This window comes from Gavia stellata, chromosome 2 (assembly GCF_030936135.1).
Source record: "Gavia stellata isolate bGavSte3 chromosome 2, bGavSte3.hap2, whole genome shotgun sequence".
NCBI lineage: Eukaryota > Metazoa > Chordata > Aves > Gaviiformes > Gaviidae > Gavia > Gavia stellata.
In genome coordinates, this window is record NC_082595.1 from 16,740,023 (window position 1) to 16,767,805 (window position 27,783).

General features: G+C 35.4%; 1 protein-coding gene across 2 annotated transcripts in view; it reads right to left on the minus strand.

Annotated features, from left to right (window-relative positions):
- BABAM2 (BRISC and BRCA1 A complex member 2) overlaps positions 1-27,783 on the minus strand; it is a 178,331-nt gene that overhangs the window by 97,627 nt on the left and 52,921 nt on the right. For both annotated transcript variants that reach the window (XM_059835711.1, XM_059835714.1), the window contains exons 5-6: positions 25,535-25,729; positions 20,674-20,748 (exon numbers count right to left, since the gene is read on the minus strand). In XM_059835711.1, the coding sequence (XP_059691694.1) occupies positions 20,674-20,748; positions 25,535-25,729 (270 nt within the window). The remainder of the gene's footprint in view (positions 1-20,673; positions 20,749-25,534; positions 25,730-27,783) is intronic.

The window sequence follows — 27,783 nt, forward strand, 5'->3', positions numbered from 1 at the left end:
TCCTCCAGATTCAATTCCTCACTATCCTAAACTAACGGAAGGACTTCATGAAGTTTTTTTGTTTGTTTTGTGGGGGTTTTTTATTATATTTTTTATTTTATTTCCACGGCATATGTGATCTTTCTGGGAACAGAAGCTTCAGTTGCTTGAGTCCCTTCAGCCTGAAATACAAGCTGGTTAAACACATCTGTCTTGGTTTCTACTCAGAACAACTGTACTTACTTGACACTAGTTTGTCTTAAGGCTACCCGGTGTCCAAACAGATGTGCTTATGGTAAGTAGTTGTTCGTTTTTAATAAATATAGAACAGATACTCTTTTCACTAGGACTAGTCAACACCTACAGATTTTTATCTATTTTCTTCCCCCAAAACTTTTACTTGATTCATTCTGAGAGCAGTTTAAACCCCACTGCATTAATCAAGGATAGAGTGTTCCCACATTAAGAAATATTCTCTGCAGGTATTTTTGTATCTATGAAATTGGTTTCCAAGATGCTTTACATTAAAACTTTAATCTTCACAAGATTACTATAATTATTAGTTGCACTGTAATAACTGGTTTTGTGGCAACCACATGTTTGATGCTCTATTGTTAAAAGAGGACCAGACCCTTTTATAAGTCTTTACTATCTGGAAGGCAGATGTATAAAGATACCAGGAAAGTCCAGAGACAAAACTAAACATCCCAATTTTTTTCCTAATGTTTGTTTGCTTTGTATTGTAATTAACTCATTTTTTATAGCTCTCACAACAAATTGTCTTAGAACAAGAAAAGGAACTAACTGAAGGGCATTCTTTGCCATAGCCAGTTGCATTCTGGAACATACTGATGTGTGAGGTACAGTTATTTGAGAAAAAGTGAGAACGGAACAGATAGACTCAGACAATAGAATCACTGATGCCTCGTTTCCTTAGGAAACCAAGCTAAAATTACAGCTAAATGAACAATGTGGTTTATCTGAAATATGGTAGGTAAATCCTTGACATAAAAATGTATGAAGAAGTCCTTCATGGAAATGTGTTCAGAGGATGTCAGCAGTACTCCGTTCCTTCTAGAGGCTGTTATTTCCCAATGAAAAGCCATTCTTGAGAAGGAAAAAAAGGAAATCCATGTTGTTGTACAGGCAGATACATGGCTGAGATGACTATGACACGTACTTGCAGCAAGTCTATGATAAGCTGTACTGAAGGTTCAGTAAGCCTAGAAAGTGGAGGCTCAAGACTGACTGTGAAATAACTGTTGTTAGTATAGCTCCTCAGAAAAAGTCATCCATTCACTTTCTGAGAAAACAGTTTAAGACAAAAATGTTGCCTTGATTCATAGGAAGGTTAAAAACAAAACAGGAGTTAAGTTTGAACTGTAAAGGTTCAAAGTCTGTAAAAACCACATTCCTTGTGAGGGAGATCAGAATTTAGATTATTCTTCCTTGATTGAAATTACTTTTGGAAACAGAAAAACTGGACAGCTATTAGGGGAAGGAGAAATGAGAGAGACAGAGGGGGCACAGACATTTCTGACTTTCATCAGGCTATAATGTACTCCTTGAACAAAGCAGGTGTTCTTACTGCTTGTTGATGAAAACTAGAATGATGCTACTGAAAACTTTATTTCATACCTATTTATGTTGGTGAACACCCACCCTCTTAGAACATTCACTACCAGACTGTAGCAAAGGTGCTACACTTCAAATAATCTTTCATAGAGTACACAACTGTCTCTTCCCTGTTTCAGTTCAAATAAAATATTTCAGTGCACAGTCCATTAAAGTGAATAATATAATCCTTTCTTCAATTCTGAAAAACACTTCAGTTTCACTATGCTTACATGAAGAGACATTTCTCTAAATGCCCATACTTCGTGACCTGCTAATTTGACCTTACAAAAACCACTGGTGGACTAATTGGCAAGAACATAGAAACATACGTTTCCTTTGAAGATCACAGATACTATATCAGATTAGATTTTGAAACAGGCGAATAAGAGGAAATATTCTGTTGAGTCTTCATGCTACAGAAGTTAATTTCTAGGTATAGTCCATTAATTTTCCATTAACTTCCTATGAAATATGAAGTGATGTCACTCTTGTTCTATCATATCATCAGTAAATAAATTATATGTAAAATGAATTATCCAGGACAATGAATGGGACCACAATTTACTGTCATGACATGGTAAGTAAGTGACATAATGCACTGGCTCTTACAGATATTTTTCATGTACTCTGTGATGCTCAGGATCAACTCTCTCAGCTAAAAAAAGGTTTATTCTTAGAAGAATACATTCCCAGTGACCTAAACATTGTTCCTTAATCTAACATAGTAAAATTACGGTTAATGTAAAGTCCAATAGGAGATCATTTTTCTTGGCTGTAATTCTCCAGGGAACTTAGGTAATGGAATAAAAAAACTTGAGTTTTGAACAGGTGCTGGCACAAACCTAGTTGCAGTAACCAGAGCAACCTTAAGCAATGTTGTAGTTACCTGCTATTTGCTCACTAGACTAGACTCGTATCTTTTTATGAGCCTTAGGCAGAATATATATCTTTGCATTAATTCCCACTTAAAATTGAATTTAATTAAACAAACTTAGGATGTTACAATCCTCACCAGAACTGAGATGCAATATTATTCTAACAAAGAAGTTTAGTAGATATTTGCCGACTTTAAAAAAATCCCTTGTTAGTGGATATCACCAATAAAGTAAATACTGATCTTCAATTTCACTTATGTTAAATGATGCCACTTCATGTATTTTGAATCGGTGAAAAACTTCTGTCTGACATAATATTTTATCAAGACCTAACATTTTTTTAACCAGGAAACTTAAGTATCTTCTGTATTTCAGCACCTGGAAACCTAATGATACGTGGTGTGAGGGTACCCAGCTGTGATATTGAGAAAACTAAGTTACCCTCATTAATTATTTAAGAAAAAAAAACACTCAACAAGAACGATAACAAACTTCTGACACCACTACCAATGATAAGGTAAGCATGAGTAAGACTGATCTGCTTTTGGACCTACAGTGTTGTTCTGTCTGAAAGACAGCCCTTCATTTAGTTCTTAGTCTACAATCAGAAGATAAAACAGGTCTTGGACAAAGCAGAGCTTCTCCAACCATATAGAAATTCCAAGGACGTTTCAAAGAATATTGTAGGTATGATCAAGATATCCACCAATACTACTTCTGAAAGCCACGGCGCCTTATATATTATGCTTTCCACTCAAACAGATTAAGTAAACGAACTTCATATAAGGAAGGTCTTGCTCCCATTGATGTAGCGAGGGCTTAGCAGGTTCCAGCACAGTTCAGAGCAGGTAAGGAAGAAGATGAAAGCCACTGTCTTCAGAAGAGCAAGAAATACTGTGGCACTAATCAATCAGACCTCTGGTGCTAAGGGTTGAGCTCTGTGTCGAGAAAACTTGGCTAATGCAGAAGTAATCACAACAGGTTTTGCAATCTTGCCAGAGCTGATACTGAAGCTATCAGCAATCTAGACACTGGTAACAGGCAACTCAGCAGCACAGGGAATACCAATGCTTGTGTACTGGATAGTTGGTATCATAATAAAACTTCAGAAGTATGTTTCTTTCACAGAGTGCTGGATCATGCATAGGGTAGGTAGAGGAAGACAGAAAGAACGGAGGCCATTCCTAAATTCAGGTTTGGTTTGATCAACCTGACACCACAACAGCTTGAGTTGCCATTTACATCTAAAGTCCTGAATGCTTACTTGCCAATGAAGGCAAGAAAAGAACGACACTTAAGTCTCACCACTGAAAGTCTACTTAATTTTAACGCTAAGTGAATTTGATGCATGCCATTGGCCACATGGCTAGAATACCATTTCCACAGTTTTCTGCTTCATTTTGACATATTGAAGTGACATTAAATAATTTTTTTAAATAAAGCAGCACAAAAGCATTTGCAAAGTACTTATGTAAAACACTTGCAATCCTAAATTCATACATACACACATTTTAAGCTGCTGGTAGCAATTCAAACTATACTTAAAATGGATTAATACAGTATTAAAAAAATATTCTATGACTAAAGCAAAATTTAATGTTTAAAATAATTATTTCAAGCCTTTTCAGTTTGGTTGAAATTAATAAAATTGCTCATTTCCTCTCTCCCTCCAATACTGCTGTATCAAAGGATATTACTTGAAGATTTAAAAACATCTACTGAATGACAGTTCCTTAAATTGCGTAAAGTTCAACCATGATAAACAAATACTCAAATGGACAAAGATTAGCACACAGAACAGCTTGTACTCACCTATTATTAAATATCATACTAAATTTAGGTTGACAGCCACAACTAAATCAGCAGATAAAGTAATTATTGTATTTGATACTCCATGGCTTAAAAATCACAACTACCAGAATCTACTTCTGTTCTGTCACTACATGACTCTAGCAAAACTTCATAAACCTGTTTCCCAATTTTAAAACGTGGAGATTAATACATCTTATCAGTGACGTTATAGGGCTTAAGTCAGTATTTCTAAACTTTTAGATCCCAACTGCAAAGTTCTTCATCAATGCAGCAGAAAGGAAGCCTATTAATCTTAATTCCTTTAACTACCATCAACAGCTTCATGAACAACTAGAAAAAATTTCAAGTTGCAGACGCGTTTCCAGTGTCAGACAGCTATCACTGATAGCATGAAATTCCTCTAATAGAAAAAGAATGAAAGAGTAATTCACCTGATGAGACAAATTTCAGCCTGATGCTTTTATAGAAGTAATAAATCCCTGAAAACAGGATTCATAATATTGATGCAGAAATATTGAGACAAACTCAGAACTATTAATGGTGCAAAAGACACCACTTCAAATGCTTTTACCTGTCTGAACCAGTTTTGCTGCTTTGACACACCCACAATTCTTGTATATATTTATCCCTCTGAAACACAGAGCAAACGTGTAACACAAAGAAGCCTTTATATATAATGCCATATAATTATCTTTTGTATTTCAGATGGTTTGAAAAATCTATGTTTATGAACATAGTTCTCTGATCACGTTCTTTTTGACTTCAATGAGGGCAGAATACACCTCGTGGAATAAAAAAAACCTCAGTCATCTCTTGACTGGCCCAAACTCCACCAACTGGGCCATTAGACCAGCCTTTCTATACAGGCATCTGAAATATTTGTTTTTAAAAAACTGCATGCAACTGGTTTCATAACAGGAGTCATAATACTGCTTGCCTTGATCACTTTCCAGGATCATAAGCCTCTTCTTTTTTCTAACACAAACACAGAAAAATTAATCTACTAGCTAGTCCTTTTCCACAACATGAAGTGTAATGAGTATTTCTTTGCAAAACAGGGAAGAAAACCCACCAACCATGATGTACACACTTGCTCTTCACTCCAGACAAAACATCTGTTTAAAGCTAGAAATCAACTACTTTTTATGACAGTTGACTATATCAGGGATTCCTTGTTTCCACATGCAATTGACTTGATACTCATTACTGAATAATCAGTTACTCTGATTAACTGTACTATTATTTTCAGTATTTGTGTAAGAAAAACTGAGAATGAAGATTCAGTGAAGCCGTATCATCATTCCAAAAAGTTATACGGCAATATACATTCCATACTGTGCAGTTCTCTATAAATATATTGCTTTGTAGGTGGTGTTTTATTGATTGAAATCTACATTTTAAATCTCATATTTGCAACACATCTAACTTTCTACAAAACACACTGTAGTAAAAATACAGCAGAAATATGTAAACTTTACAGTCATTCCCCCAGTCCTTTAGAGAAAAGAATAAAAAGAAAGACGAGCGCTCTTAGGAATCCTATTACTGCTCTGAAAATAGAAGCACATATTAGGCACATGTACACTTATTGAAAAGCTGTCTACCCGCCTTTTCAGCATGTAAATGTTTCCAAACCAGTGGAATAGCTGTACAACCAATGATTTGTTATAGAAAGAAAGAAATTTAAGAGTGCAATAAAGAAACAAAACATTATATCAATGTGAAACTGTATGTCACTAAGAAGTTTTACAATTTTTTTCCCCCCATTTTGTGTATGAAAACCCAAGTGATTATGTGACTTGTCCTCTCAGCATCACATTGAATCTCTTTAAGAACCTCTGTGGAAATCAAAATAGAATATAAAATCAGTGCTTCTTGGTCCTTCACTTTTGAGGTGTAGTTTCATCACCATGAGATATGGAAAGAGAAGACACTGACACTCACTCTGCAACAGAGGCTTTAAAGATATTAGTATGCTTTGGGTTTTTTTAAAGAATCCCAGAAACATTCAAAGTCTTTACAGTTAATGACATGTGTTGCATACTTATGCATAATACACTGATCTGTGCATCACCCATGGAAACAACAGGGAGCACAGTTCCCTCTTATTATGCTCAACAGTTTTGGTCACTAAAGGTGAGCTTGAGATTAAAAATTTTGTTAATACTGCTAAACTTAAAAAGGAAATATACTCTTAAAAATGGAACACAAATTGAAGAGCATACAAGTGGCTATTCACTTTTGAACTTCTTTTATGATTTCACGACCTTAAAAAAAAATGTATCATTTTCCCACCACAAATAATATCAATGCCCAGGAATTTCTCATCATTCTCAAAAGAAATACAAAACAAATTGAGAGCAATAAACATTTTGCTAACAACTACATTTGTACACCACCAGGATGGAACTGCTCTGAAAAACTCTTTATATGCAAATTCCTGGAAACACACAATGCCAAGTTAATTTACTTTTTCTTCATTTTACAGGTAAGTTCTAAACACCTGCAATTGGTAACAGTCTCTATGTATAGGAAAAAAAAATAATAATCAGGCCTAGTACGCAGAGAAAGATTTACACAAATAAATAAAAAATAAGTAGGTGTCTAAATATTAACTTTTTATGTTTCTGCTGTTAGACAAATCTGAATTTTAAATACATTATTCATCTACAGCTAAAACATTTATCAGCAACAATATGTAGTTCAGACTACTGCTTCCCCTGCCAACAAAATCTTTTTTCAGACACGCTATTCTTTCATGTACTATTTGGAGGGAAATACTTCTCTGTAATAAAAATTCCTTCTGATTTTTTTTTTCACTCCCTTCCATCTTATACCAAACAAGAACGCGTAACACACATCCTTTTATAGTTAAAAAGATCCTGACCAAGGTTCTTAATGTTCTTGGACAAGCGATGCCTACATTACAACAACATTTTCTTGACTTAACACAGTTTGAAGATGAGGATGATGCCTTACATGCTCCAGGCTGAATAGATTTGTTAGGAAGACATGCCCTGACAGATATGCTTAAGAGAATAAGGTCATTGATTAATCAAGAAAGGAGCCCATTAAAATAATGGAATTAATACATTCGTAGATGGTTACTTAACAGGACACTGTCAAGGTATTTTTGTCAATTTTTGAACATTCCTTTCTCAATCAGCATTGATAAATGCTTTGCTGCATATTTGTCTAGCTTTCGGTGTGTTAGAATTTGGCTTGCAATTAATGGCTGCATAAAAAAAGTAAATAGTGCCAAACTAATAGTTTACTTAAAAAATAATAAAACGAGCATTTTCAAATACTTTGTCCTCCATGTAATAGTTTTGCAAGGATCTGAATGCACTCATGCACAGGAGAAACAAGTAGATATCTGGAGACATACTGTGAAAGTTTCAAACTAGTGTTTTGAAAAGTTTACATGCAGTAAGCTTCCAAAATATTAATCTCAATAAGAATCTTTTTCATTGTATTTTTCAAAGAATCCAAAATTAGAACACAAAGATGAAAGATAAGACTTGTTTCCACTCTTGCTCTGCGATTCAAAAAGCACACTCTAATGTGTTTGGTATAGCTGTAAATATCTTAATTGAGAGTACCTTCCGAATTGCCTTAATATGGTAATGCAGAGTTTATTCATCTTTCTCTACGAATTCAGACTCTTGCTTTTTCTGTCCGACCTCAAAATAGCTTTTGCATATTAAATGAGCTGTTAACCTGTCTTCATACTGAAAACTTACTACTGATTCTCTTAGCTCACGTGAAGGGAGAGATTTCCTTCACAGTAACAGCGATGAACAACTCAGTGGAGGAAGGAGAAAAGCAACTGCACCTACCACAAATGTTCTTGCACTGATCACTTGACTAAAGATTTATTTTTAAGTTTTGTAATCCCTTAGATGGGCATTCCCAAATTGATTTAAACAACACTGATAGAGGATTAGGTTGCAGGAAGGAGTTTACAAACAAATTCAACCAAATGTCTCAGTGCTAACCAAGTGTAAATACTCTACTTGGGCATTCATCCCACTCGAGCAAAATTGTTCTAAACCTTTTCAAATGATGAAAAACTTTTCAATGTCAGCAAGATTTTCATTCTAATGTACACACATTGTAATGATTTTTCCTCCTTTTAATTTGGTTTCAGATTCAGTGCATACGTAAGCACACTTTCAGATGCCTCCCCGTCCTCTTCCCTCCTTTCCCCAACCTGTTTTTAGTCTCAAAAGTAATGAAGTTCATAGAATCTATATGAAAATCAGAAGTCAGGTAGAGGAGACAACAGGTAAATTCAGCTTGCTATGAATGCTAGCAACTGGGGGACAAACTAGTGAAAACACTTCCCATCTTCTCACTTCATAAATTGCTACATGGGACACATGGGAGAACCATAATGGCATATAGTAGAGATTCAAAGGTACAAAATGAAGCTTCACTATTTGTACTGCTCACAAATCTGGTTACTTTACTTAAATTCTTAAAACCTACATCTGTGTGTGACAGAAACTGCACACATATCACCTTGCTCTGTAAGGGTAGTCCTACACTAAGCACATAGTCACCTTTTGTCTTTTGTCTTGCTAAACTGCATGGCAAAATTTTTTTTTTTTTTTTACATCCTATTTATACAGATCGCTATTACAATTTTCCAAGTTTCCTGGGAATGCATCCCCCCCTTCAAACCTAACAGACTGCAATTTTTTCAATCTTACATGGATCTTCTTTTCTTACTAGGCTTCCAGTGATTCTCAGTTCTTTTCTATTAAATTATCTTGTTAGTGCTATTCCTTCTTTTTTATTTAGTATTGAAGCATTATATTAATATACTGTGTTTATTCATACACAATTACTTACCTTTTGGTAACAATGATAACATTTTGGTATCACGGGCATAAAGCTTTTTACACCATTTTTCTAGGAGGGGCAAATTTATCTAGGTATATTCACAAAATGTATAAATAAAGAAGCCAAGGAAAAATAATTCTGCATACTGCAATGCTGCCTTACATGACTCAGAGAGATAATATATGCCTTCAAGTTGCTTTAACAGGTATAGTCTCCTAAATCTGATACTATCATTGCCTGAAGGCCTGTAAACTGGGCTGCAGTTTGATCACACATCTTTTCAAGAAGGATCTGGCAACATGTGGTAAACAAAAAAAAAAAAAAGAGAATATTTTAGTTATTAAGTTGCTGCCATGCAGTAAAACTGATGCTGCAAGAACACAATCGTAAAATGCCAGTCTTGTTTATTAAGAATTCTGTTGCACAGCTTCTCATGAAACATTTGCTTTTGCAACCAGAAGAAGCCCTCGGGTAATTTTGTTCCAACATTTCTTTTGATTTAGGAGAGCTCATAAAGCATGGAGTCCTAAAGTGTCATATTATTAGCGCCACAGTCCTTTATTTCTACCAAACAAGTTGCAGAAATCCTGGTCACTAGTTTTATTCCAAATACACTGCCTGCTCTAAGTCTTGTTTATTACCCAGTATCCACCTATTAATTTCCACGTCTTGAAATACAGTCTCAACAATGGTTTCTGATTTTAAATTAAAAGAAAGTAAAATTAAAATTTGCAAAAGCAGCTTGAGTTGCCGTATTAAAATGAATATTTAATGCAAGATAGATGGCTCCTCTGTTCAGTAGTTCTTGTGCAGTCAAGGTTAATTACACAGAACAAAACCTATTACTGCTATTTTAATAGCATTTTACATACACTGTCAAAATACATGATATCCATAAAACAAAATGGATACACCAAGAACTACATTCTGCCTAGAACGTTAAGTGTTCCATTTGTAAACAAAGATGAAACACAGTGTAAAGAATGACAAATTAAAATTGTATCATCTTAGCTTAGATATTTCTCACCCAGAGAGGACTATCACACAGTCAGCAAGCTAGATTTCACTCTACTCCTTGCTCTGTCATTTATTTGCTTTTCAATTTTTTTTTATTTTTTAAATCAGTGAAACAGTTACAGTGCTTTTCTTTCATGCAGAAGACAGCTGGGCGCTGTGAACTTTGGGAGGAAGGTATCATAGGAGTTCTAAGCATTGTTAGAGATACACTCCATTTCATCGAGCTCTATAACATATTAACAAGAGCCTGATCCCGAGAAATGACATGTACTTCTAATGAGTTTACTGTCACTGTAATCAGTGGCATGCAGGGAGCATCTCATTCCTTTCAGAAATAGAAACCAAATGCTTTGTATTGCTTGGACCAATACCTGGAACTCTGAGCCCTGGTCTTTTTAATGCTAGGGGGAGTTTTGCTGCTGTTGTTTAAATACATACTTTGGTGGGGGGAAAATAAAGCAGCATACAATTTTCCAATGGAAAAGGTGACTTACATGAGTCAATACAATATAACTTATTGTCCAAATGGTAAGAGGTGTCCATGATAATTAAAATCAACAGGTACTTAGGACATTCAAGACCAGTAAAGAATTTTAAGGAGGGACAACATAGAAATCCCTATCAGTGGAAAAATGGCCTACAAGAAAAATCTCCAATACATAGAACTCTTCCTGCTGACAGATGTAGCTTGTTTTTCCTTCATGAAAAATGTGCCAAAATGCACTGGACCTGAATGACTGCTCATTGTAATTGTGAGAAATTGTGAGGGTTATAGAAAGAGAGGGGAGAGGAAGAACAGCATTCTGGTTAAAGCCGGGGACAAGCTCTCTACTCATGGCTCAGGATTCCACTGTAAATATGTATACACCTGCTTCCTCCATGCTTCAAGTCCTGACTAAAAAATAGAGGGTTTTTTCCATATGTTACAACTACTGTGAACAGTATATTAAATAAAAACTTTGAGAAGCTCAGTTACTATTTTCATCTAGCCTATGTAGATAAAAAGAGATAATACCTATATGTATGTTAAAATGGTAACCTGCATATAATTTGACCTACATTTCAAGAACTAATCTAATCACTTAACAATAGTAAGATGAAAATTAAATAAGATTTATTACTTACAAAAAGTCATGAGTCTAGGTGAAATGAGACAGAATTAATGATTTTATCTAGGACACACACTATAAATGCTAAACAATGAAAACAGTAATTTGGAATGAGCATATTTATTCTTCGTTAACCAGCACATTGTCCTCAGGGATCTTGCAAATGAGTAGCTGATTATTTACATACCATCAGTCAGTCATCAGTTTTAGTCAAGACATCAGTCACATTTGTCTAACATTTTTCTAGACCAAAAAAGATGTTACAGTAAAACACAGAATATCTGGCCTCTCCAAATATACCAACATGTTTAGATATATTAAGAACTGTACATATTTCAGCAGTTTATTACCAACACTAACTCCAATAAGCAAATCATTAAAATGACAAAGAATGGCAACAGTTGGAGCAGCATTATTAGTTTAACTCTATTTCACTGTTTTCCTTCAGCAGAAGTACTTCCTATCTATATTATGTGGGCATACTTAAATATTGTATGTGTGCTTAAGACAGTTCATTGTGTAATTGAAACCCAACATTTAATTCATGGACATCTTTTTGCCCAAATTTTGATGTACTGGTAACCTGTTAAGACCTAAGAAGTGCACCTAATTGCATCCAGCAAAGGCAAATTAATGTTCCTCCCCACTGCCCCATCTCTCCCATGGACGTGCTGTTTGCAGTGATTACAGGTCCCAGCACATAAAAGACATACAAGTTCTAGCATGAACACTTAAATCATTAAAACAGAAATACAGAGTCAACAGGTCTAGGTTTTATTTATCTTTCTTTCACTGTCTCACCGAGGCACTGCTGGACAAGGCAGTCTTTCCATCTAAAGTCTCCTTCTAAAACAGAAAATACTGAAATACACCTTATGTAAGCAAGCAACTACTTTCCTAAATAGAAGTTACTATAGAAATGCAGAGCTTGATAGAAACATGGCACATTATTCATTAGCAACTAGTGGAGAAAATGCTGCGCATTCTTTTGGTAATATGGAAGCAAACCAGCAGAACATCCTAGATGTTTGGGGTTTTTTTACTTCTTGTTTCATGATATTATGATCAATGACATTGTCAGTGTCAATTACACAAAAATAAATGTGATGGATCATCCAACCTCAGAATGTTTACTGCTGAGAGTAACTGATTCAACAGTAAAGCTTTATTATTTTTTCTTTTTTTTTTTATATTTTTGGCTTAAACCTTTAAACCTATGAAACCAAATAAAAGTGAGCAGTGTAATACACTCTGCTACATAGTTATTTTTCAGATACATATTAAAAAAACACAGAAAAATCCTTTTTAGACTGACAGCTATCAAAGGATTTGGTATATTTAACAGAAAAATGTTACCAGTGCAAATTACAGAATCCAAAATAAGAATGACTAAGAATCACATGAAATCATCATACAGATGTACATTCGTGTTAGTACTATTCGTTCTTAAGAAGATAGACATAATCTAGTAATCTTAAAGCCAGAACAAAAAAACCCCAAAACACTAAACCAACCCCATCACTGTAGCGTTAAATAACTGGCACTTTTGTATACAAAACTGACTTTAAAACCTCAAAATATGAGCTGCTGTAGGACTTAAGCCCTGATCTGAAGCCTAAGGAAGAAACCTAATAGTAGAAAGTGGCTGTGGGCTCAGCATTGAAATAACCTTCTTAACATCCTACCATCACGCTTTATGTACTTCTGTGTTTGCAAATGCAGATTTGCTGGTTAATGGCTTTTACATATTATTGCTATGCTCATATTCTATGCTCAACAACTTCTCAAATACTTTTGCTTTCAAGAAGAAACAGCAATGGGTAACTAAAGAAAAAGTTTTAAAAAAATATATCCAAGATCCTCTTCCCAGTTTAAGACCACTGTACATTGCTTGTTCTAAATAGCATGGGTGGACCAAGACAGATAAAATGAGCACCATCATTATAGAATAACCTGCAATTATTTTTATGGTTATTGAATTCCATCCTTCCTATGCAATACATAGAATGCAAATGTAAAGCAACAGTACAAATTACAAGCCCTAACAAGGCAATAAATCTGAACCAAGTCACGCAACATAACGCGTATATAAACTTTCCCACCAGATGCAGAAAAGACTTTTAAATTTCAGAAGCTGTTCTTTTTAATTTGCTTTTCTTCAATTTGTTTTAGAAAATTAATGAACACACACACCCCCCCCATTTCTACAAAATAGCAAATTAGTAGTTCTATCGAATTAGAGAAAAATTCACAGAAATTGAGAGGAATATCGCAAGATTTAATTTATCAGTAGATATGGCAGTCCTTTTCTTTACTATTGCATTATAAAAATAAAATGTTTAAATATAACTGTCATCAGAAATACAGTTGATTGGAGATTATGATTCATATTAAGATCATAACCTATAAAAATCATCAGCTGTGCAGAATGAGCTGTTCCAGTTGACAGATCTTATTAAGAAAATCTTCCAATAAATTACAGAACAAGCTGATTTAAAAAATTGCTTTTGGCTTTCAGCATATGGAGCTTAAGGTGCTCCTGACACTAACATGTTTTATGTGGTTTTAGTGACTAGTTACTACAAACAAATCATGTTGTGGAAAAGTTGTACTAATAAAATTTAGTGAGAATGAAGGGAAATGATCAGTTTACCAAATTCAAATATAACATGTTCTGATTATAAAGTATACTTTTATACGGCTTTGCTTCCCTTAGTTTGTGGGCAGAAGATATCAGAATAAAATCACGAAAGGATGACTAATTAAACTGTAGTTTCTGTAAGTATTTCTGGACCTTCACTGAATTATAGCAGTAACACTTTGCCCTTAACTGTCTAATCAGTAGATTCTGTGGCAAAGCAAGAGGGCTGACCTATTCTGCAAACTCTGTAAGGTTAATAATTAGACTGCAGCAGTAAGACTAAGAAGCACAATGCTTCTATACAGTGGAATAAGTAAGATCTTACACTTGTACCTACAGTGACAACTGAAACATCCTGCTAACTAAAAATAGTCAAAACAAAAACCCCAAACCTTTACAGCTGACAGATCTTATGTTTTTTAAGCTATTTTGAAAAACTAGACACTTAAAAATATTTTATCACCAAAAAAGTCACTGTTTTTCTGACTCCACAACTTCCTAAATTGCCTAAATTTCCTAAATTTCCTAAACTTCCTAAATTTCACAACATGAACACCTTTTTTTTTTTTTTTTTTTTTTTAAATTTTTGGCCTCATTCATTATGCAAGCTCCCCTGCTAGGAGTTTGCATGCTTCTGGTAACAGGCTGCTACTCCGACACTGACCAATATATTGAGGAAAAGGAACACTTCCTCAGTGGTCTTTCATTTAGTACTTTTGCTGGCCACTTTTTTCATCTAAAAGTAAACCACAGATTTCTGGGCACAGGCTAAAATGAAAGACTCTTAGAGATAAGTATCAATGACATCTCTTCTTGATAAATGTCTTTCGCACACACAGGTTACATTTAATTTCACGGCCTCTAGATTGTACAATTTACTGGCTTTAGCTACTACAAACTATTCTGTTTCGAATGTTGCCAGTACTAACTTGCAGAGACCCACTTCTAATCTAAAATCTCAATGGCTCATTATAATTGCATGTTATAAAGTTTGCCTTTAAACTATTAACAGAAGAAACCTAGACAATCTTTGATGATTTGATATTCTGCTTAAGTAATTGAATGCTGGTACAATAAGCAATCTAGTAAATATCATACTGACATCCACCTTCAAAATTTAAACTATTTGCTTCAAATGCTTATATACATCTCAAGATAAGGAACGGATTATGGAATACAATTCAGGAAGTTAACTTCATGCCTCTGTCACAAAGTCTTAAGTAGTATAAGATCAATAGCAATCTATATATTAGCTTAAAAGATCTCCATGGAAAGCATTGTCAAAGTATTGTGAATTATGAGAACTACGTATTATTTCAGTATTAACTACAAGTCTTATAAATTGCCAGCATTCCTATTTGTAAAAGAGTTAAAATGACAGCTGGCACTATAGACATGACAAGCTTCATATGATGTACAGGTCCACCATTCTACCCAATATAGAAGACACCTTATGGGAAGATAGTCAAATAGTATATACTGCATAATGCTCTATGCTCTTTTGAGAGGTAGCTGCCCAGCATAGTGTAAAATACTCTAGTGTATAAAGATCGTCAGATCTGGACTCTAATTCCTTCTTGCCATTGACTTTGTGATCTTAAGACACTACAAATCAGGTTTTAGTCAGCCAGCTACCAATAAAATCAAATGAAGTTTAAAAGCAACAGAAAATATTATACTTTTTCAGAATATTTAGCTCAAATTTTTGCGTTAAACAGCAGAAGTACTACTTTTTATACAAGCGTATTTGTGTTTTGGTATTTGCAGCAATTTAACACAAACCTTAAATGCTATCAAATAAATCAAACTGATAATCACAATAGTAAAGAAACCGGCCTGGAAAAATTTCATTTGACCCTGCGTATTACACTTAACTTTTGTTTGTTCTCTATTATAGTTGATTACTCAAACATACACTAGTATTGCAGTCTTTTCACAGTACTTGGAATTTGGTCTACATCGTAAACAAATGTTGCACTGAAGTCTTTTAACAGACTTCCAAATGATGAAATCACAATAAGGAAAAACACAAATATGTTCTTATCTTTCAATTTGAACTTGAGGATAAACCTTTTCCATTGACAACCTTACACACAACTGTTTGGCCCCTGGCGATGTGTCTAGACAATGTCTGTTACTTGTTTCAGTTCTGAAAGATACGAACTAAATACAATGGTCATCACAAAAAAAGCTCTTCAGAAAAAACGGGTTTAGAGGTTTTTTAAAATCTTCTACAAAAAGAAATCAGGTCTGCTTTGCATATTTCCTTTACACGTGAATAGTAAGAAATTATTGGAAGGCTGCTGGTCACAGGATCATAGCTAAATCAGTCCAGATATTAGGTATTCACCAGGGCACAACAAGCAGGTACATAAAGATCGGAAATGAGTACTTTAAAAATTACATACAGGAAGGTGGTGGTAATCAGGGCACATCTTAATTAGCCAAAACCTCAAAAAAACATGGAAATAAAAGAAAAATACCTAATTGTCTTGTTTTCAACGGCATCACTGGCAACATACTCTAAAGTTCACTCATACTGTGCAATCATACTACAGTCACATAATCCAGTACAATTTGTCAGTTACTAAGCTGGAGATATTTAATGAATTATCACTATGATAACACATATCCCCATAGCTGACCAAGACTAGAAAGAATGAAACAAAATTTGTATGAGGTTATTTCAGATGCTAAGTCCATTACTGTGGCATACATGGTATCTGTAAAGAGGCACAAATATAAACTAGAGACTGACTCTCAAAAACAGTATGTACAGTGAATACTTCCATTTATAAAATACTGTGGCAAAAATTAAAAATATTGCAACCAACAGAAAAGAATTTAAGCCAAAATGAATGTGCTGATTAAAAATCCAACTGCAAAAACCGGAAAGTATAATAGTAAACAGATACAGATGTAAGGATTTTCCTGAGCCAAAGCCATGTTCTCGTAAAATAAGAGAACCTTAATGAAAGTCTTATCAGTAATGCACCTTGCAGTAGTCTGAGCCACCAGCTTGATTCTGCAGTTGTTTCAACACTTAAAATTTTCATTTATGTCAAATGGATTTGCATAAGAAAACAATGTAAAAGTGGATATGAAGGTCCACATTCCATTCAAAACCTTTATATTATAGCATAACTTTGTAAAGGAAAAAATAATGAAAGGGTGTCTTTTCCCAAATGTGCTTTTTCAGTGTAAGCCAACATTTGTTTTTGAACAGTTCTTTAGCTGGGAAAATAAAGAATGATACTTTTTCTTTGAAATGTGACGGAATATGCCAAGAAAACTTACAAAAAAGATTTATCCGTTGCAGCCATTACAAGGGGTATTATGTTTCCAAATAAATAATAACTGAAGAACTTTTACTGGAATTTCAGAATTCAAAGGAAGAGACAGTGTACTCTGCATTGCTCTTTTAATCATTCTTGCTCTTCTTCATATGCTCAGCTCTTTTCCTTAAAACACACACACACTTGAACTGAATTTTATATTTAGTGCAGCAAATACCTTTAAAATAACCTGGTAAATCTGCCTCTCCAGTCGTTAACAACCCAAATTATGCTATGACTTCAAATTTTTATTCTTTACAGGGAAAGCAGAATACTCTCACCACCATCAGTACAAAGTTGACAGAGTAAGATCTTATGATTCCGGAGTGTACTCTCAACAACTCCAAAGATTTTGTAACACTACAGACTGTTCTCACAGCTTACATCCTCAAACCTGAATATTGGCTTACTATACAAAGCTTTACAGTCACAGCTGTAGCGTCATTACTTACTGACATCAATAAAAATTTCAGAAGAGCATTACAAATCATTGGGGTACTAGGAGTGATTGATGAGGCAAAAATAATGGTCTTAAAATATTTCAACAGATTTTAATACAAGTAGTATTAATTAAACATTAAAAAAGAAGATGGCAGGGAAAGTATAACACAGCTTTGAACTTTGCAAATCATTACAGAGAAGCTACTGCACACTGTAAGGCTGGCTACAGACTAGAACATAATTCAAAACACATTAAATTCCAGAGTTAAACATTAAGCTGTTAATACACTAACAGCCTTCAATTACTGACTACTCTTCCACCTTTCGGGGTAATATATTAACAATTATTTCCACTGCATCAATAGATGCTCTATCATGTACCATAATTCAGCAGGTAGCATTGAAGCCAACGTAACTGGCAGACATGATGGAAAATAAACTATTTTACTGCAACAAATCAAAAATCTATTTATGTCAAAAGTCTCATCCAAAAAAAAGAAATAAGAAAGACATGGACAGCTTAAAAAAAAAATCTGAATTTTTTAAAATAGCTTTATGAATAGTCAGAGCATAATTATTTCAACCACAACAGAGTAGTTCCAATTCTACCTGCCTTTATATTGTTGTCATATGAGATGACATTCATATAGGTGATAACACCAGAATACAAGGAGCTAAAGGCAGCAGGGGTAAAAAAAATCCATGCCTGCTACAGAGCACTCTCTGTCATAATCCATGCTGCAGCCTGAGTCAAACCATTCTTCTGCTGTCAACAAACACTACTGGAATAAAACAGTATTATTTCTCCTGTGGCTACTCATCTGGACTACATATCACTTTTCTACCACAGACAGTTAACCTGTCAGTTTGCATAGTAGAAGTTTGCATAAGAAAGCTAAGGATTTCATCAGTACATTGCCCATGAAGAAGGATCTGCTGTTGTAAAAATCCAGGCTATTACTTACAAAAATACATTTATTTTAAAACTGCCAAAGCTAAGACATTTAAGATTTTAGAAATGTCAAAATAAAAGTAGACTGGGAAACTTTGATTCTGCTACCTTCTCTGCGTGCCTTTCCACATAACACAATCTATATATGCATGCAAAATAAATACATGTTTTCCTTCAGACTAATGAATCATTCAGTACTCAGGGCGAACAATGCTCCAGGAACCAGTTGTGGAGCACTGATGATTTATCCATAGCATACCAACCTTATTTAGAGAAGGTGGATGATTTTTAGTGAACATGATAGGGAATTACAGTAAGGAGGATTATGCTGCGATGCATTAAAAAGTTACTCTTTAGAAACAGAAGTAGAATCTGTTTCTATCACAGAGTTCCTACCTGATGACACTTACATAGGTCATACACCACCTTCCAACCTCCAAGTCATGCAGTTTCCCCAGAGACTGAACAGAGGTATAAGACAGCCCTGTGGATGAAGCTATTGTACACACTGGGTATGCACTTGTCCTGAAATTCTTGACTTATTTAAAATTGTTCCTGGAAAATATGGCACCTGGAGTTCTGGCAGAAGCAGACAGCATAGTCCACATTAGACATTCTGAGACTCCTTTTTCCCCAGAGTCTTTTGGAAGCAAGTCACAGCTATCCTGCAGTCCAGGTGAACTGTTGCTGCATCCTGCTTCTCAACACCATCCTTCCTGAAAAGGCTTCTTACATGTGACTGGAAATGTTCCCATCAAGTGAGAAGAAAAGGCCCTGATGAAAGACAGCAGCTGGGAGAAGGGTTGCTACCATCAACACAGGAACAAACTGAAAATATCTGGATGCTTTTGAGAAAGTTAGGAGTGGCTCATTACTCAAACAGCAAACAGTCTACAGAAGGTAGAGATATCACAGGATAGCGATCTCAGACTACAACCAAAAAGTTCAGTCAGATTATAGTTGTGCCTGCCTTTATTTTCATGGTTCTTAGCTCAAGACATCTTATTTGGAGAAACACTGAAGATTCACACTTGCAGTTGTGATCTAACAATAGTTGAAGACAGTTCTAACAATAATGAAGAGGAGGTAATGGGATCTACACTGACATGTTCATCTCAACACATTAGTTGCTAAACATTAAGTAGCTGTTCTTTCCAAATATTTAAAAGTAAAAAGCTAAGTAAGGAGACAGACATGCAATTTAAAGGAAAGATGGGTGTTGGTAACATCAGCTGACTCAAATCTTGTGTGCAGTAGAAGTTCTGGCACTTCATTCTACCAGTAATGATAGACAGAGAGAACCCAGATATCTAGCTGCGTTCTCTGAACATAGAAAAATTGACCTTATGATGGGCTTCCACAGTAACTGCTTGAAAAAGTGACTGTCCTCCTGCTGTGAAAACCACTAATTTCAAATTATTCTATGTTGGTAGTTTGTCACAAGGGGGTTTGGTTGGTTCCCCGCCCTAGCAAAGAAAGAAATACTTTTTTCCAACTCATATCAATACTCTATAGTCCTACTTTCTAAAGTATCTGGTCAAATTAGTGTTCATTGTAAACAATGAAGCAAAGTATTTGCTTTCACTCCCTGTTAAGAAATGGTATATTTAGTTTGCTTTTCTGCTTCTACTATCAAGACTACTAGTACAATTGGACTGTTCATTAAAAAACCCAACACTTACATAGCATGAAATTCCATGGACTCATATAAAAGAGTTTATCTGGAAATATTTAAATTTATTCCCCAAGATAATACCTTGGATATGGTCAAGAGTTTGCTACTTATCATATTGTCTAAAAACCCAGAACATCTGCAAGATCTAAATCCTGCAAGTGATAGGTGTATATTTACTACCTAGTAAAACAGCATGCAAAACAACACTATGTTTAACATCACACTTCCAAAACATAATCCAGTCAGGCTTAGAAATGGTGCACTTTCAAACCCTTGCAGAGGAGGAGGGCAGGAAAGTCAAAATAGTTACTAAGAACATTTCAATAATTCATACTCTCTCACAAATACTGTCAACTTAGACATTCATTTTACCTTGAGAAGGTATGTAGGAATATTGCTGAAATCTACAGGCAACTTCAAGAGGAAGCGAGCTGAGAATTCTCCAGTCTGTGGAAAAAAGGTAAAACTAATGAGACCTGGTGTCTAAAACAGAACCACAAATTGAACATTCTGAGGATGAAATACTAACCAGAAAAATGCGTAAGAGCTCATACCAAACAGAAGGGTAGAGGTTTAAAACAACATTTCTCAATAGAATTACTGAAGAGGAAAAAAATAATTTACAGATTTCACAGATGTTATATGAGAAAACACCTTAAAAACCATGAAACAACATTGCCAGTAAGTCAACAGCAAAAAGTAGTCAGGATACAACAATATGCATGACAAAGATCAGAATATACTTTGTTAGGCCCTAAATATAGATGTATCTTGGCTGTACTCACTTCCTGACAAAGGTCCAGCGAGACCTGCAAATGGTCTGGAAGCAAAGCTAAAAACCTGACACATTTATAAGAGCATATAGATAAAATAGAGGCATCTTCACAAACATTGCAGGTGTACGTAAGAGAATTTGCATTGACTAAGGTGAGAATGTATCAAATGTGTCCTCTGAATAAACAGAGGAAAGAACTGAAGTAGAATGTTTTATATAATTTGTTTTCAGAATTATGTGACTCTTAACACCTAGACAACCGTTTATTGAAAATTTGCCAAGCGTCCTCTACACATTGCTCTTTTTTACGCATAAAGTGTATGCAAAGGAAATGGAAAGGATTTCCTTTCTGTTTCTTACACTTCCTCAAAACCAGACTTAGTCCACCTGGTTATGAAGCAATGAGGTTGGCTCTTTTTGAAAAACAAATGCTTGCCTGATTTCCTCTGTATGAATTTTTTTTATCCCTATTTTTTAATTCAATAAAGTAGCCATACAGCAGGTATATTTGTAATGTTGACTTAGCAGTACAAAAAGCATCAAGCATTAATTTTATCAGTTAAGTACAAAGAATCAGGATATCTTGAGACAAGGTAGCAAAAATTACTGCCCTATCTTCGCATACATATGCTACTTAGTTATGTGATGACATACATTTTTTTTAAAAAAAGTACTTCATTTTAACAGGCAAGGGGACAAATCAAAGCTGTGTGAATATGAAGCATTCATCTTCCCACAGTAACACATATGTACTACTTCGCTATTCGCTGAACATAGTTATCTGTACCTTATTTTCATTTTAGTATTTGCAATGTTTTGCATAGCCAGACAAAGCAAGAAGAAAAATACTTTTAAATAAGAATTGCCTTTCATTATATTTTCTCTACCCTGTGCAGCTGAGGAAGGGGAATGATAGAGCAGCTTTGGTGGGCACCTGGCGTCCAGCCAGGGTCAACCCACCACACTGCGCTAATCCATAAATTGCTTTGAACTCAGCATAAGAGAAAACATGAAGGGTGTCACTGGCCATATACCACTGGACCACAAGCCTCCATAGTGATGGACCACACGGATTGTTATGCATATTGATTCAGAAAGGAACTGGCTGAAAAAAAATACTGACGGAAACAAGACTGCAGATGCGCAAGCCCCTCTGAGAATGTACTGGAGGTCAAAGTCAATGGAAGCTGGCTTTCCAAAAATGAATGGTAAGCTGCTAAGCAGGGCAGCTGAGGAATATAAATGACTGTTTGCTAAGCATGTTTTTCTGTGGTACTGACATGGAATAAAATTGAGAAGGAAAAAAATTCTACAGAACTGGATTCCTTCAATCAATTTTATGCCTAAAGTAAGCAAAAATTTCATCTCAAGCAACTAAGCACATATAGACAAAGATGCTGTATGAGGCAGATGCACAGTAAGCAATGCTAATATCAGTGCCAACCTGTTTCTTGGTCTATGTATCAGGCATGAACTAGAGATAACTCATTCTACCTTCCAGTCACTAAACAACAAAAACCAAGATCTTGAATGCAAACAAAATCTTTCCAACAGGACCTTGCGAGTTATACCATTTGCCAAAAGGGTTTGTGTGATGTTAGGTTGTAATACACTCTTCTACCAGCTAGCTCAGAATTGCCATTAAAATTGGCCCCTGGTTTTCACATAATAGAGGCAAAGCACACAGAAACACTGAAACAAAACGTAAGCATGTAGTACATTAAAGCCAGGCTCTGAAAACTTCCCTGATGGCACTACTTGTGAGGATAGATGCCAACTTTCTGAAGCTGTATTACTTACATATGCAGAAAAATCACTGACTTCTTGCACATGTATAACACAAAGACTGCTTTGATGACAGTCCAGGCACTCACCTTTTTTTGAGAGTGAAATGGATATTATAGACAGTGCTTCTTGTCTGGACTTAACTTCCAAAAAGATGCCATACAACATTTGCCATAAAATCCTGAAAATGATTTCTAGTGAAATATCAAGTCTGATGAACTGGCATGGCCTCTGATCAAAGCATCAGCTGCTCCAAGATGTGGAAGTAAATAAGGAGTTGCAGTCTAGATCTTTTTTGTCATTCAATCAAGATTATTTTGCAATGTATTACTTGTAAAAGTGTTCTGGACTGTCAGGGAGCAATCTCTGTCCATGGTGCTCACCTACCCAACCCCAGCCAGCTGGTCACAGGCATCAGATCGAGTCAGATGAATTTCTAGCCACAGCACTGAGAGATTAGATAGTTAATGGGCATCTGTATCAGCTGGTACTCTGCCAACATGAAGCTACTAAGCTAGATAACGGTTTGTTTATTTGTCATAAATCCTGAAGATCACTTCAGGAAATTGAAGATACTGGAATGAAGGTATAAAAGCAAATTCCTGCTCCATTCTGGGACACAGCACTGAATTCAGACCTCCTCTTCAAACTTTTTTAACTCATGCACTTAAGATGATTGCTTTCATAACACTGTGCAAGGTTCATTTGTATATGATTATTTCAGAAGTCTGCTGAGCTACTATTGATTCCTAAGAGACAGCAACAACATGAACTTCAATGTCTTCTAGGCAGAGGAGATAACATGCAGTTTACATCTTGCTTTTCAGATAAACACTCCTGTTGTGCTGATCATCAAGACTAACATGACAGTTATAAAGGAGAGGAAGGAGAACTACAAAAGTTAGTTTCATAGTTTTGAGTTTTAGGACACTCATAAACAAGCCTCTGTCATGTAGGTACCAGGTTCATAGAATCTCCAAACAAGACTCTCAGAGTCTTCCTGATAGAGAATGTAAACTTTGAAAACAAAGCACACACTACAGAAACCTCAAATAGCTCTGCAATGATTAAAAGAATTTGCCTCACGATGTATTTAAGATTTATTTTATTGGAATATTTTTAACTGAGACAGCATTTCAAATGCAAAAAAAAATTTCTTTATTCAGTCACCAAAGACTGAAGAAAGATTCAAAAGGCTTGAGTAGATATGGCTTTCCTATTAAAAAAAAAAAGGAAAAAAAACCCTGGTTTTCTACAATCTTGAGCAGAATTTTGGCAGCTGCCAAAAATTATGATAAAATCTCAGTATGGCTCAGAAAGCTTTCTGCACTTCAATAAACCAGTCTGATAATATTTACAAATGTGGCAAGTTGGTTGTGATGCAAGCTATAGAGAATAACATTTAAGAAAAATTAATTTCAATGAAATATTCTGATCTATAGACATAAAAATATATATCTAAAATTCTCTGATAAAGAAAATTTTACTTGGCTTAAAATAAAAAAGCCTAGATGACTTGTCTAAGAAACGAAAAACAGATGAATATAAGTACTGTGAGTTGTAAAGTAAACATCCTTGCATAATCTGTAACTTAAGGATGATTAAAGTGACATAAAGTTGAATTCCAGGCCCTGATAACAGGAATGCTGAATTTTCATCGATTTTTAGGCTGCAGCTATTTCAGAAGATACTGCTTCTGAAGGCCAGTGTATCTTAAGAGTATGCTATTGCTGAAAGCAAGAGTGGGACAAGTTCAGCATAAACACAATTAGGTATTTCCTGACATATCTTACTCCAAACTTCCCATGATAAATACACTACCAGCGGAAAAAACTGATTTTTGTAAAGCTTACTCTGTAGCAGAGACCAGCTAAAAAAAAATTAAAAAAAAATCAAATCACACACTAACCAAAATGTTGACATTGCCAATAGCCTCATTTTAGAAGGCTGAGATGGTATACATAAAGTATTTCTACACAGCATGGCACATTTCCCAGGCAAAGGATACTTCAGGAAACAGGTAAGCCAGTTTAATGTCTGATTGTCATATGAAGATATGGCCCTACAAAGCCACTGCTCTAGTCCATCTCACCTCCTCCTGTCCTTCTGCAGAAAATTAGTTAGTTTTTTTTGTCCTGTCCAGTTTAGGTTCCTGAAACAACTCATCTCAGCTTAGACAATGCCAGAGAGATACAGGCAGCTGCAGCTACCAATTAAATCAACTCAATCATAATGTGGAACCACACCCTTACACATCCTACCCCTAAGCAGGCTGATTTGCCTGGGCAGGGTGTCATACCAACACTTATTCCGCCTCTCAAATATTCAGAGCTAACTCAAACTTCCACATAACATTGTACTGTGCCCTGTAAATACTGCACAGCCTTTTCAACTGTTTTCAAAGTTTTCATCTATAAATCAGATGAACTAATATCAGGTTGAAAAACAGTTACTCACCCGAAAATCTGGCTCAACCAAGGTAGTGGAATTACAGCAATGTACAAAACATGGAGTACAGAAAGTGAGCTGGAGTCAAAGAGAAGTTTTCTCCATTGGAAGCATAAAGCATGGAGATCCACAGAAACGACTCAAGCTTTCTAAGGGAAGAGCTGTATTTATTAAAATGAAAGGATCACTAAAAGCATTTTAGCAGAAATATTCTTAATAGCTCACCCAGTTGTTTTTTTTGCCAGCATAGATTTCCATGTTTTCTCCATATTGGGGCTCTTCAAGTAAAGTCTGATATTCAAACATGAGACGAGAGCTCTCACGTAATCGGCTGCACTGAAATTGGTGATACTGTTGCACAAGCTCTTTCACAACAAGCAGGAGGCATTCAGGGTTTGAAGGATTCCAAGAAGCTAAATTCTGTTGAATTAGAAAAGAACAGAGACCAAAATTGTTTACAGCAATAGAAAGACAAGCACTCCCCCTTCCACACTGATATCAGAGGCACATATGCCTGTGGAAGCTTTGTGACAAAGCTAAACCATAATATTAAATGCAAAGGTTGTATCATGCTTTGGAAGAAAACCAGGTCAAGCAGCAAAAGCAAGCCTTAATGTCAAATAAGAGTCTATATAGGGACCTACCAGAAAACCGGTAACAGGGCTACTACTAGGCATAGATAGGTCCAAATTACCATTCTAGTCTTCCCTGAAATTATACTGTTGCATCTGAGAACTTGAAAAAATTTAATTCAAAAAATTAAAACTGATATGAAACATACAGGGATCAGATAAGTACAACCCTGCACAGTATGTGACTCAAAAAGCAGTCAGCCAAGGGAATATGCCAAATTAAGACCAACTACGGAAACTACTCTGCTCCATTATACAAATAGTGGATACAGTACTGACAGTGACAGAGCAAATGGGTTCTCTTCTGTTGCCTCAACCTTGTGCTTTACTTCACCTTGACCATCTCTTCACTAGAGTTACCTTGACTCATCCCCTTAACACAAATGCCATCCATACACAAGACTCTTCAATGTGCCTGGCAGAAGTTTTTATTACAAGTTGACTGTGTATCAAGAATCACAGTTAACAGACATATAAATGTTAATACAATGAAGATAACTGTGTCAGTAGCACAGTAGCCATGTTATCTCTCAGCTTAACTCCTCTAACGTTGGCTTAGACCAGTCTTCCATACACAGTAGGTTTTATTCAGGAAGGTTTTCTATGTTACAAACCGTATCTACCACGATCAATGTTGAATGCCTACATTGGGTTGACCCGAATGGATCTATGTTAAGGGCAGATGAGGACTCACCCTGTACTCCATGCTGATAGGAGATAAGACAGTTCTGATGCAGAAGTACTTAGGTCCCCAACAGGTCTTGATACAAGCTCAAGGCATGTTAACATAGTCATGCAGCTTTTGGTCAGCTTTGAGTATAAACAAAATTAATCTGTATTTCTGTATATTACATAGACATATGACAATGAACTAGCTGCAACAGGATTTTAAATTGCATGGATAGTACAGTTAACATTAAGATCCTTAAAACTGGCAAAGATGTCTGCATTTTACAACTAAGTGAAGATATAATAGAGTAGCTTCAAATACAATTACTTATCAGTATCTGAACTCAAAGTAGTTACAGATGGAATAGTTACTTCAGTCCTGGAAGTTGCAGACATTTCAGAAACAAATTACATGCATAATTTACATTCTTCGGCAGAGACAAAAAAAGCATTAGCCCTTTTTTACATCTTCAGTGGAAAAAACTGCTATGGTATGCAACATTTTCTACAATGAAAGGACAGAAAATATTTCTGTACTTTGAAGTAGCTATCTTAAGACTGCCTTGTTTTCAAACACATAAAAATTGTGCTTCTTAACCTAGGTTAAGTAAATGAAGCTGGATAAAAAACACGTCCCCTAAAATATATTCATATTTTGTGTAACACCAAAACTAATAAATACAAGTGAACAGGTTACACAGCGAGGTTGTCGAGTCTTCGTCCTTGGAGATACTCAAAACCTGACTGGACAAGGTCCTGGATAGCCTGCTCTATCTGATCCTGCCCAGGCAGAGGGGCTGAACTAGATGATGATGGCGGCTCTTTCCAACCTCAGCTATTTTTTGATTCTATGAAGAGGTTTACAAAAAGCTCAAACTGAAACAGAGGATCTTATCAAGGTGAGACTCCATAGTTCTGACCTGAAAAGAAATTAATGAGTTGTGTACAAATTTTATCTTCTGATAGAAAGGCAGATAGAAAACTTAATCAATTATTCACCAGGCACCATACCTTCAGCTCTATGAAATGATGAATGTAATAATGAAATCTACTTGTAGCCCAAACTCTAACTATGTGGCTATTTCCATTAAAAAGGCTTGTATTTTTTATTATTTATGGTGACTGTAGTTAATGATATATCCCTTTGAAATGGTTTTATACAGACTTCAGTAT